This window comes from Scyliorhinus torazame, chromosome 13 (genome assembly GCF_047496885.1).
Source record: "Scyliorhinus torazame isolate Kashiwa2021f chromosome 13, sScyTor2.1, whole genome shotgun sequence".
Lineage (NCBI taxonomy): Eukaryota > Metazoa > Chordata > Chondrichthyes > Carcharhiniformes > Scyliorhinidae > Scyliorhinus > Scyliorhinus torazame.
Window position 1 is genome coordinate 110,923,131 of NC_092719.1, and position 12,197 is coordinate 110,935,327.

Genomic DNA, 12,197 nt, shown 5'->3' on the forward strand with positions numbered 1-12,197 from the left:
TACTCCATGGTCCACACCAGAAGTGGTGTGCTTGACTCTTAAAAGCATCTCAACTTCTTAATAGGTTTTAACATGAATATTCCATTGTAAGGAGGATAATGGAATTTTCATATCTGAGTCCCAACAAGAACAAACAGAGTAATTAACACTTCAGCAAATTCAAGAAGGAATCGAGAAGATACGTTCTTACTCCGAGATGAATAGCAAAGATGCATTTGGGGGAATGCCAGATAAGTACTTGAGAAAGAAAGGAATAGAAAGATATGCTGATAAGATTTGATGAAGTAAGGTGGAAGGAGGCTTGTTTGGAGCATTGCTTTGTTGGCTTCCTCACTTATGTAAATTCAATGTAATTCAACATCAAATTAAAAGAGAAGGCCAACATGGAGTTAAAAATGTTCAATTTAAACACCAACATATGAAGAAAGTGTCGTGGCTGAAAGGCCTGAGAGCGATTGGTGCCCATTAAACCTCACCCAGCACCTTCAGGAGAGGTGTAAGGACAGAAAATAACTGACACGACAATTTGAATAGACTTAAAATTTCAGTTCCTGTCCATGCACTGGATTTCGTCTCTTGTTCTTCATGTAAAGTTCCTGACTGAAGACTAAATTTTCTGATGTACTGTGAGCGGCGTACATACTGGCTTTCACATTCCGCCTTACTGATTTAAAAATTGGTTGCTTATGAAAAATGCCTTCAATGGAAATATTTCTTTTTAAAAAATTGGTTTGCATAAATACGTTGATGCCTGTGTTTTGGATTTTATAAACCGAATCTGTACCAGCTGTAAACACAGGCATTCACCAAAGATGGTGACTGGGTGTACAGTGGTTCAGTATTCTACACCTTGGGTGCAAGTTAACGGGGGGAAAAAAGAGTCCTGTTTTGGGCATGTTTAGCAGGATGAAGAACGACACCACTATCAAATGGGACTCTTTTTCTGGCCTCGGCTAGGAACACCCCGCCAAGGCAGCACTTATCTTAATTTCCTGCACTTACCTTCATTTCCTGCTCTGACGAGCATCCCGAGTCGAGGGCCAGGAAGGCCATATGCTTGCGCCCCTTAGATTCTGGCACTGACTTTAAATGCACCCTAGATTAATGGTATGAAAATTTCTCTTTTTGGCTACATGAAATGAGTTTGGGCAGTCTTGATCCACTTCCCAGGAGGCATTGCTGACACCACAAGCTGCCAATAACAGGTAACTGGACTCAAACCACCAGAATGGAAATGTCGGACAGTTGCAGTTTGGGGTTACATACCAGGCAGTTTCAGTAGATTGCAATATGGGAATGTCTGGCTGGTACTCTGACAAAAGAGAAAATTAATCAATGACAAAGGAATATTTTCATTCTAAACCAGACATTAGAAGATTAGAGGGACTGTCAATATTGCTGCACCTGTGTGGATTGGATATGCCTGCAGGCTCACTTTAGGTTTGCTCTTCCTTCATTGCGATTTTGTTATTGAAGATAAATTGGCAAGTGTTGGTCAAATTACAATCGAGTGTTCAGCATGTCCCTTTTGTGATTAACAGGACTGTATCAGTCTTGGCTCCGGAGAGCCCTCTATAAATGAACATTGCTCCTTCGTGATGTACCACAACAACAGTCCACGCTGGGGTGAGATCGTCAAACTGCCCATACCTGTTGACAAGTTTAGGGGTTCACACCTTCGGTTTGAGTTCAGACACTGCTCCAGTAAGTATTCCCAAGTCTCAGCTTTAAAGAGAGAGAAAATGGTTGAATGGGTCATATTCAGTGTTCCTGCCAGAACTACTATACTACTAGACTTTTGTGTGAAACAATTAACTGAGTTTTGTTTTCTTGTAAAATGTCTAAAAGCCCTAAATGGCTATGCCGTGCAATGATGGCTTGCAGATATATACTGGCTCATCTATCCAAGTTCCTAACCTCAGCTTTACTGCTGGAGGGAAGGTACAGCCAGACATCAAGCACCTGTCCTCCAAAAAAGGGATAAATTAAACAAAATTAAAAGGTAAGTATTTTCATGTTTCCTATTGACAAATTTCAAAGTGGTTTTAGACTGAACTCCACGCTTACTCAAGTGGCCTCAGATGATGTGCGAGCTGTTTGAAAGACAGTTGGGAGTAAAAGAGAAAATAATTTTGAAACAGAATATTCTGTGTCCTTTCTATTTCAGGACATTTATTTTGCCATCGCAAAAAACTTTTCACAATCTTGACTCCATACTTTTCTCTTATGAAGTAAATGTTGAGCTGACTTTGTTCTATCCATTTATGTCCAGGAGATTGAGAGAGATCCAAAGAGCAGGGTAAAAGTGAAAGATTATGGGCGAGATTTTCTGCCTGTTCATGCTGACAGGACCTTACGGTCCCACTGACAGCACACCCCACTTCAGGTTTTGCGGAAGTGAGAAGTGCCTTCAACAGGCAACCCTGTTGACAACGGCAGGACCAGAAGATCCCACTGCCAGCCACTGATGAACCAAGCTCCACCGCTGCAGAACACGCCACGGAGGGCCCTCTGTCACAAGTGTCAGATCTGTCCTTCATTGTTACCAAATTGCATATATCAAATAAACAAACGTTTTGTATGCTTAATGGATTTCTTTCCCTGAATACACTGCCCCAAAATTTACACAGGACCAAAGTCATCTATTAGTAACACTGCCTCTCTGATATTCTGTGTTTATTCAAAATGTCTTTGTGAAAAATAGTCTTGGATGTGCTGTTGCTGCTGTAGTAATTTCCTTTCTGTACTAACCCTAGTATATTACCAAGAGCTCCTTGATAGTTCAGTTTGTATAAAAAGAAAGACTTGCATTTTTATAGCACGTTTCAAGACCTCAAAATGTCCGAAAACACTTTACAGCCAATTAAGTAGTTTGAACTGTATAGGCACTGTTGCAATGTAAGAAACACAACTGTCAATTTTCACACAACAAGCTCCCACAAATGCCAATGTAACAATAAACAGATTGTCTGATTGTAGGTGTGGGTTGGCGATAAATTGGTGTGACGGGATCAGAGAGAGCTGCTGGGTTTCGGTTTAAAAAGATGATCTTTAAACAGTGCAGTATTATGATGGAGTGTCAGTTTGAATGATGTGCTTAGGGGCACGATGAGTCCTGTTTTGCCCGGTTAAGTGGGGTGTTTCTTGGCGAATGCAGCGTCGGGAACGACCCCGCTATCATATGGGACTCTGTTATTTTTTTGGCGTCTGCGAGGAGCACCCCACCGAGGCCACACTTGACCTCATTTCCTGCACTGACGAGCTCAGCTCATCGATACAGGAAGAGATCGGGCGCCATATTTAAATTCCGCCCCTATCTGTCGACTCTCCACCGCCGCCTCGGAACCGGCCCAACTTACCTGTTAGGGGGTCCTCGAGTACCCCCAAACCCCACCTCATAAGGGCAGGGCACGTCAGGGCTCGATCCCTGGCAGTGTCAACCTGGCACCCTGGCAGAGGTCCTGAGAGCCTGGAGATTCACCTGCCAACTTGGCAGTACCAAGGTGCTCAGGTGGTAGCAGCAGTGCCAGGGTACCACCCTGGGGGCCTCCGATGGCTTGGGAGACCCCACCAGGTGCCGTTATACCTGGTCCTTGAGGTATGACATGGTCCTGGATCTTGGGAGAATCTGATGCCGACATATTTGAGTGAGCCTAACTGCCCACTTAAATATCTAAATCTGGATCCCACCCAGCAGGGACGAGATCCAAATCACAACGTCTCACAAGATCTCATTAGAGCTCCTGAGGTGTCCCGAGCATCGTAAATATTGTAATAGGCCCCTCGCAAAATTTAACAACCTCATTGTGTCACGAGTCGGGTGCGACGAGGCCATCCAATCGGGCCCTAGGTCCCTCGAGTATCAAGAAACTTGGGAATATTGATTGGAGGTTCATTCTTTGAATCCCAAAAGTTTCCTTAGTATGTCCATTTCCATCCTGAACCAGATAAAAGACTCAGTTCAGCATCTCGGTTGACATGTAAAGAGTGACCAGAGAAGAGATAAAGCATGGTTACCCCTTTTCCCATATCTTGAGTCTGTTCCTACCAGTACTCTTTAAGATCTGACAGATGTGAATATCTGGTTTATAATTCATTTTTTAGAATACCACTTGTAGTTTTAGGAAATTAAGTTTTACCGGTAAAAGGGGACATCCGGTTAAGAAACTGGGAAACATAGCTCTGATTTAAATGCAATTTTAATTCTCAAAAAGGTTATATTTGACAGTGGGAATGCTTGAACAATGGATGCCTTATTCATTGGCTGGTGATAAAGCTAGAGGGTCTCCACTTACTTAAACATACCATTTAAGTTATGTTCCCAGATGAAAAGAGGTTTGGGACTGTTAGTCAACAAGAGAGTTCCTTAATATGGACAGCTACAATAGAGAAAGGGTTCTAGACATTATCAATTTAAATTATTCATGTAGATTATAGAACCAAAGAATTGTGTTGTAGGTAAATAGTTAATTTACATTTCTGTTTGAGGACACCCCAAAGTATGCCACATTGCCATGGGCTGAGGAGTTAGAATATTATTTTATAGAAGCAAAATGCAGAAAATCTGAAATAAAAACAGAAAATGCCGGAAAACTCAGATCTGGCAACATCTGTGGAGCGAGAAACAAAGTTAACATTTTGATTCTGTATGATATGGACTGGCCTAGCTTGCCTAGCATAGACGTTCTGATGGCAGACACTATAATAAAAGCTGCCATAATTTGAGGGACGTTTGTTGCACCTCATGAGAAAATTGAAAATTGCCCAGAACTTGTAGTCAGAACCAACAAAGAGATCTTGCCATTCATATTACTGACAGCTCCTTACAAGGTTTATTGCAAGCATCAGGGAGGATACTTACTCGAATCTGCATTGAATCCAGCATACCCTCTACAGGGCGAGAGGGGTTCTTTAGCAGTAATTATGACCAATCGCGCATTAAAATTCACTCACTTCTGAATGCACCAGCCAAAACTTTTTATGTCATCTTGAATTTCTGGATAAGTACTCCAAATTCACATCATTGCATGTCTGTCAATACTGATTCTATCAGCGAGGACATAAGAACAAATGGAGCAGGAGTTGTGCACTCGGCCCTTCGAGCCTGCCCGTCATTCAATAGGATCACGGCTGGTCTGATTGCAACCTCAACTCCATATTCCTGCCTATCTCTTATTGCTTTTCACCCCCCCTACTTATTAAGAATCTATCTACCTCTGTCCATAGTACTGGATGTGGAGAGGATGTTTCCTCTTGTTGGAGTATCTAGAACTAGGGGGTCACTGTTTAAAAATAAGAGGTCGCACATTTAAGGCAGAGATAAGAATTTTTTCCTCTCAGTCTCTGGAACTCTCTTCCTCAAAAGGCAGTGGAAACAGAACCTTTGAATATATTTAGGGTAGAGCTAGACAGATTCTTGATTAGCAAGGGGGTGAAAGGTTATTGGGGGTAGGCAGGAATGTGGGGTTGAAGTTACAATCAGAACAGCGATGATCTTATTGAATAGTGGAGCAAGCTTGAGGGGCAGAATGGCCTCCTTCTGTTCCTAATTTGTATGTCTCACGAGACGAAGCATTCTTTCTACATCATCCTGTCAAGACCCATCAGCATATTCTATATTTCACTCAAGTCGCCTCTTACCCTCTGAAACTCCAGTGGATACAAGCCTAGCCCCTTTAACCTTTCCTCATGAGACAACCCACCCATTCGAGGTGTTAGTTTAGTAAACCTTCTCTGAACTTCTTACAAAGCATTTACGTCCTTCCTTAAATAATGAGACCAATACTGTCCACAGTCTCCAGATGTGGTCTCACCAATGCCCTGTATAACTGAAGTATTAAATAAAAATTGTATAAGGTGTTAGTGAGGCCACACCTGGAGTATTGTGTTCAGTTTTGGTCTCCTTACTTGAGAAAGGACGTACTGGCACTGGAGGGTGTGCAGAGGAGATTCACTAGGTTAATCCCAGAGCTGAAGGGGTTGGATTACGAGGAGAGGTTGAGTAGACTGGGACTGTACTCGTTGGAATTTAGAAGGATGAGGGGGGATCTTATAGAAATATATAAGATTATGAAGGGAATAAATAGGATAGATGCGGGCAGGTTGTTTCCACTGGCGGGTGAAAGCAGAACTAGGGGGCATAGCCTCAAAATAAGGGGAAGTAGATTTAGGACTGAGTTTAGGAGGAACTTCTTCACCCAAAGGGTTGTGAATCTATGGAATTCCTTGCTCCTTCATTAAATGTTTTTAAGATAAAGATAGATAGTTTTTTGAAGAATAAAGGGATTAAGGGTTATGGTGTTCGGGCCGGAAAGTGGAGCTGAGTCCACAAAAGATCAGCCATGATCTCATTGAATGGCAGAGCAGGCTCGAGGGGCCAGATGGCCTACTCCTGCTCCTAGTTCTTATGTTCTTATTATCTCCCTCCTTTTGTATTCAATAATTGATAACTTTCAGTCAGCTTTCCTAATTATTTGCTGTACCTGCAGATTAGTCTTTTGTGATTTATTCATGAGACCACCTAGATCCCTCTGCAATCTCACCATTTTGATAATGACCAAAATTCTCTGGCTGTTGCGATTCACCTTTCCGCCAGCAGCGCACCCCCACCCATGCATTTCCCAGCAGCGTAGGGTGGCTTCAATGGGAAATACCATTCCAAGCAGCAGGAGTAGAGAATACCGCTGCCAGCGAATGGTGCGCCGCTGAGAAACATGCAGTCGGGGGACCAAAAAATCCAGCTCAGTATGTTTTTAAAATCTTGCCCGCCAAAATACAGAAGTTCGCACTTTTGCACTTTATACCTCATTTATCAGGGGCTGGATTCTCCGTCCTGCCGCGCCACATTTCTGTTTCACCCCGCCGGCGGGATGCCCTGTTACGCCGGCTGGTCAATGGAGTTTCTCATTGTGGCGCAGCCCCACGCCGTCGGGGAACCCCCAGGCTGCCGGCAAAACAGAGCATCGTGCCGGCGGAGAATCCAGCCCCAGGTCTTTTCTCACTCACTTAACCTATCTCTGTCCCTTTGTGGCCTCCTTGTGTCCTCTTCATATCTTACGATCCTACCTGTCTTTGTGTCATCAACATATTTAGCGACCTTGGGCGTGATTTAACGGAAATGAAACAGAGTCCCGTGGCGGCCACATTGAGCCGGGTGTTTCCGGATGCTGGCAGAGCCCAGAATGACCCCGCTATTAAATGGGATTCTGCTTCACGTCTGGGCCTTGGTGAAGAACGCCCCGTCAAGGCCCCACTCAGTCAGTCCTATTTCCTGCACTAATGATCTCTGAGCTGCACCCTCCCAGCCTCCAGACCCCCCAATGCCCCAACGTACCAATGAGGGGGTTCTCAAGCCCTCCACACCTCTTCTGAAAGGCAGGGAACGCCCGGGCCCGATCCCTGACCTGGACAAAATGTGTTGTGTTCAGTGGAGGCAGCCCATCTTTGGCCGGTGGGGGGATCTTCTGGTCCTGCTGCTGTCAACAGGGCTTCATGTTGTAGGCACCAGCCCACCACCAGGAAATTTACAGCGGGGGTTCATCATCAGCAGGGCTGGAAGATTCTACCAGCGGAACCGGCTAGAAAATTCTTGCCATGATTTCCCTTTCACAAATCTCTGTTTGATTAACCTGACTTCTTCCAAATGCCGTGTTATAGCGTGTTTAATAATAGCTTCTAACATTTTCCATAAGACAGATGTTAGGCTAAGTGGCCTGTAGTGTCCTGCTTTCCATCTCCCTCCCTTTTTGAGTAAAGGAGTTACATTTTCTATTTTCCAATCTAATGGAACCTTCCCCGAATCTAGGGAATTTTGGAAAATTAAAAACAACACATCAACTATCTCACTCCCCACTTCTTTTCAGACCATTGGATGAAGTCAATCAGGACCCAGGGACTTGCCAGCCCACAGTTCGAACAATTTTCTCAGTACAAATTCCCTGGTGATTGGAATTTTCCCAGGTTCTTCACACCCCTCCTTCCATTTTATGATTTACAGCTATTTCTGGGTTGTTACTTTTATCCTCTCGTGAATACTGATTCAAAATACTGGTTCAGTTCCTTTGCCATCTCCTTATTTTCCAATATTAATTCCCCAGAGTCACTTTCTAAAAGACCAGCGCTCACTTTGTTAACATTTTTCTTTGTTGAATATCTATAGAAACTCTTTCTATTTGTCTTTATATTTCGAGCTAGCTTTATCTTGTACTTTAATTTTTCCTTTTTAGCACTCTTTTGGTCGTTCTTTAATTTTTTTAATATTCTGTTCAATCTTCTAACATGCCACCCAACTTTACGTAATTAAATGCTTTTTCTTTAAGTTCAATATTATCTTTAACTTTTTTAGTTAACCACGGATGGTGGGTCCTCCCCTTGGAATTTTTCTTTCTCATTGGAATGTACCTATAGTTGTTGGACTGTATCTTGCTCCATGATCACTTTTAGGGGGCTGTATACCATTCTAACAAGTGACTTCTTGCCTTTATCATTTCTCATCTTTACCCAAACCATTTCTGCATCCTGGTTTCCTGAACTTAGGTCAAACCTCTCTAATATGCTAATACGATCATTAATTAACAGAGCCACTCCTCCACATTTTGATATCTTCCTATTCTTCCTAATCTCTCTAATTTGATGTCCCCAATGCCAATTTGCACGTGGCTCAGGTAATAATCTGGAGATGATTACCTTTGAGGTTCAGCTTTTTAATTTAGTGCCTAGCTCCTCATACTCTCTATGCAGAACCTCTTTCCTAGTTTTACATAAGTCATTGGTAGCTACATGGACCACGACAACTAGATCCTCCCCCTCTCACTGGATTGGATTTGTTTATTGTCATGTGTACCGAGGTACAGTGAAAAGTATTTTTCTGCGAGCAGTTCAACAGATCATTAAGTACATGAAAAGAAAAGGAAATAAAAGAAAATACATAACAGAAAATACATAATAGGGCAACACAAGGTACAAAATGTAACTACGTAAGCACCGGCATCGGATGAAGCATACAAGGGTGTAGTGTTAATGAGGTCAGTCCATAAGAGGGTCATTTAGGAGTCTGGTAACAGCCAGGAAGAAGCTGTTTTTGAGTCTGTTTGTGCGTGTTCTCAGACTTTTCTCCTGCCCAATGGAAGAAGTTGGAAGAGTGAGTGGGTGGGAGGGGTCTTTGATTATGCTGCCCGCTTTCCCCAGGCAGCGGGAGATGTAGATGGAATCAATGGATGGGAAGCAGGTTCACGTGATGGACTGGGCTGTGTTCACGACTCTCTGAAGTTTCTTGCGGTCCTGGGCCGAGCAGTTGCCATACCAGATTGTGATGCAGCCAGATAGGATGCTTTCTATGGTGCATCTGTAAAAGTTGGTAAGAGTTAATGTGGACATGCCGAATTTGCTTAGTTTCCTGAGGAAGTATAGGCGCTGTTGTGCTTTCATGGTGGTAGCGTCGGCGTGGGTGGACCAGGACAGATTTTTGGTGATGTGCACTCCTATGAATTTGAAACTGCTAACTGTCGTGTTAGGTACACTGGTCTAACACTGGCTGCAACTGGATGCAGCTTAGATCAGAAAGATACTCCAGACCTTGAAGTTAGTTCAATCAGGTTTATTGAACTAATAGCACAGTTAGCACCGTTCTCTGTGAGTTCGACTCTCTGGTAACTTAGAATCATAGAATCATAGAAGTTTACAGCATGGAAACAGGCCCTTCGGCCCAACCAGCCCATGCCGCCCAGTTTTTACCATTAAGCAAGTCCCAGTTGCCCGCACTTGGCCCATAACCCTCTATACCCATCTTACCCATGTAACTATCTAAATGCTTTTTAAAAGACACAATAGAACTTAAATGTGGTTACTCTGTCTGACTGAACCAGACTAGCTCTTAGCCACGTGGTGGAGGTGTGAGATTGTAACAACACCCTTGACTGACTCTCTAGATGTTCATCAGTGGAAAGAGGCGGAGTGTGAGTGCCTCGTGTCTTTTATAGTCGGATCCCACCCCTGAGTGTCCTGCCTGCTTATTGGTCATGTCCTGTTCTCTGTGTCCATTAGCTGCTTGTCTGTATATCATTATGTGTGTGTCTGCATATCATGACACTAACCATCTCCACCTCTGCCCCGTTGATGCTGACGGGTGTGTGTAGTCTAATCCCAGTAATGTGGGCGCGCAGAGTTGGGGAAGGACGTAGAGCCTGTAGTTTTTAAACTCCCTCCCTTGCACCGTTAGGGTCACTATGCAGTAGCCTTTGATCTGTACGGAGTGGGATCCTGCAGCTAGGGAAATCTTTTGCGCACTGGGACGGATGGTCAAAAAACAGCGTCTTACCGTGTCGGGGTGGATGAAGCCTTCTGTGCTCCCGGAGTCGACCAGGCATGGTGTCTCGTGCCCGTTGATCAGCACCGTTGTTGTCGTCGTCTGGAGCGTCCAGGGCCGTGCTTGGTCCAGCGTCATTGAGGCCAGACGTGGTCGTAGTGCTTCAGCGTCTTCCTCGAACCCCGTTGAGGCGGCGATGCTGGGGTCCATTGTTGCCGTCCAAGATGGCGGCGGGGGTGAACAAAATGGCCGCCCCCATGCATCGCACATGGCTGGGGGGTCACAAGATGGCGGCGGGGGTGGACAAAATGGCCGCCCCCATGCGTCGCACAGGGCTGGGGGGTCCCAAGATGGCGGCGCCCCTCCTCCCCTCGTGGTGGCTGGGACCCAAAATGGCGGCGCCTGCGGGTCGCACATGGGGCGCTGGGGGGGTTGGGGAGCGTTTGAAACGCGCAAGACTCCTTGTTCTCCGGGGACAGCAGTGGCCGGGACCCAAAATGGCTGCGCCTGCGGGTCGTACATAGGGCGCTGGGGGGGTTGGGGAGCGTTAGAAACGCGCAGGACTCCTTCTTCTCCTGGGACAGCGGCGACCTCCTGGGACCGGCACACAGACGCGAAATGGCCCTTTTTCCCGCAGCTCTTGCAAATCGCTGCGCGGGCCGGGCAGCGCTGCCGGGGGTGTTTCGCCTGGCCGCAGAAATAGCAGCGGGCCCCCCCGGGACGACTTGGAGTCTGAACCGCGCAAGCGGTGGGGGGGGGGGGTTTGTCGCGACGGGGGTCCACGGAGCCCAAGGGGCTGCCGCGCGGTCGGGGCCGTCCGCGCGGGCGTTTCGCGCGGCTACATCCAGGGAGGTTGCAAGGGCCCGTGCCTCTGAGAGTCCCAGCGACTCTTTTTCCAAAAGTCTTTGGCGGATTTGGGGAGAGTTCATACCTGCCACAAAAGCATCGCGAATCAACATGTCCGTGTGTTCAATCGCGTTTACCGGCGGGCAGCTGCAGGCCCGTCCCAAAATTAGCAGCACGGCGTAGAATTCGTCCAGCGATTCTCCGGGACTTTGCCGTCTCATTGCGAGTTGGTAGCGTGCGTAGATCTGGTTCACTGGGCGAACATAGATGCTCTTTAATGCTGAAAACGCCGTCTGGAAATCCTCTGCGTCTTCGATGAGAGGGAAAATTTCCGGGCTTACCCTCGAGTGCAGGACCTGTAGTTTCTGGTCTTCTGTGACCCGGCCGGGGGCCGTTCGGAGGTATGCTTCGAAACAAGTCTGCCAGTGTTTAAAAACTGCTGCTGAGTTCACTGCGTGGGGGCTGATCCTCAGGCATTCCGGGATGATCCTGAGCTCCATAGTCCTTTAAGCACGCTTAATAAATTGTAGCGCACAAAGACTCCCGAGAGACGAATAGAGGTGAAGTCGATGAGGCTTTATTAAGCGTGGCTTGTTCCCCGCAGTTCATTAACAGACTGGCCTGCGGGGGAGAACTCCTGGTTCTTATACTCCGCCTTCAGGGCGGAGCTAGAGGTCAACAGCCAACCAGGACCCGGGATCTGTCAGCCAATGACATCACGGCTTCACAGTCCCACATGACCCCTAATGCATACTACCACAGTGTGTACAGTACTTTGCTTCCTGAAGTCAATGACCAGCTCTTTAGTTTTACTGGCATTGAGGGAGAGATTGGTATCGCTGCACCACTCCACTAGGTTCTATCTCCCTCCTGTATTCTGACTCGGCGTTATTCGAGATCCGGCCCACTATGGTCACATCGTCAGCAAACTTGTAGATGGAGTTGGAACCAAATTTTGCCACGCAGTCGTGTGTGTACAGGGAGTAGAGTAGGGGCTAAGTATGCATTGAGGGTATTGAAGACTATTGTGGAGGAGGTGTTGTTGTTT

General features: G+C 45.9%; 1 protein-coding gene across 8 annotated transcripts in view; it reads left to right on the plus strand.

Moving 5' to 3' along the window:
- Positions 1 to 12,197, plus strand: part of dock3 (dedicator of cytokinesis 3) — a 1,587,592-nt gene that overhangs the window by 936,794 nt on the left and 638,601 nt on the right. For all 8 annotated transcript variants that reach the window (XM_072472048.1, XM_072472049.1, XM_072472047.1 and 5 more), the window contains one exon: positions 1,542 to 1,704. In XM_072472048.1, the coding sequence (XP_072328149.1) occupies positions 1,542 to 1,704 (163 nt within the window). The remainder of the gene's footprint in view (positions 1 to 1,541; positions 1,705 to 12,197) is intronic.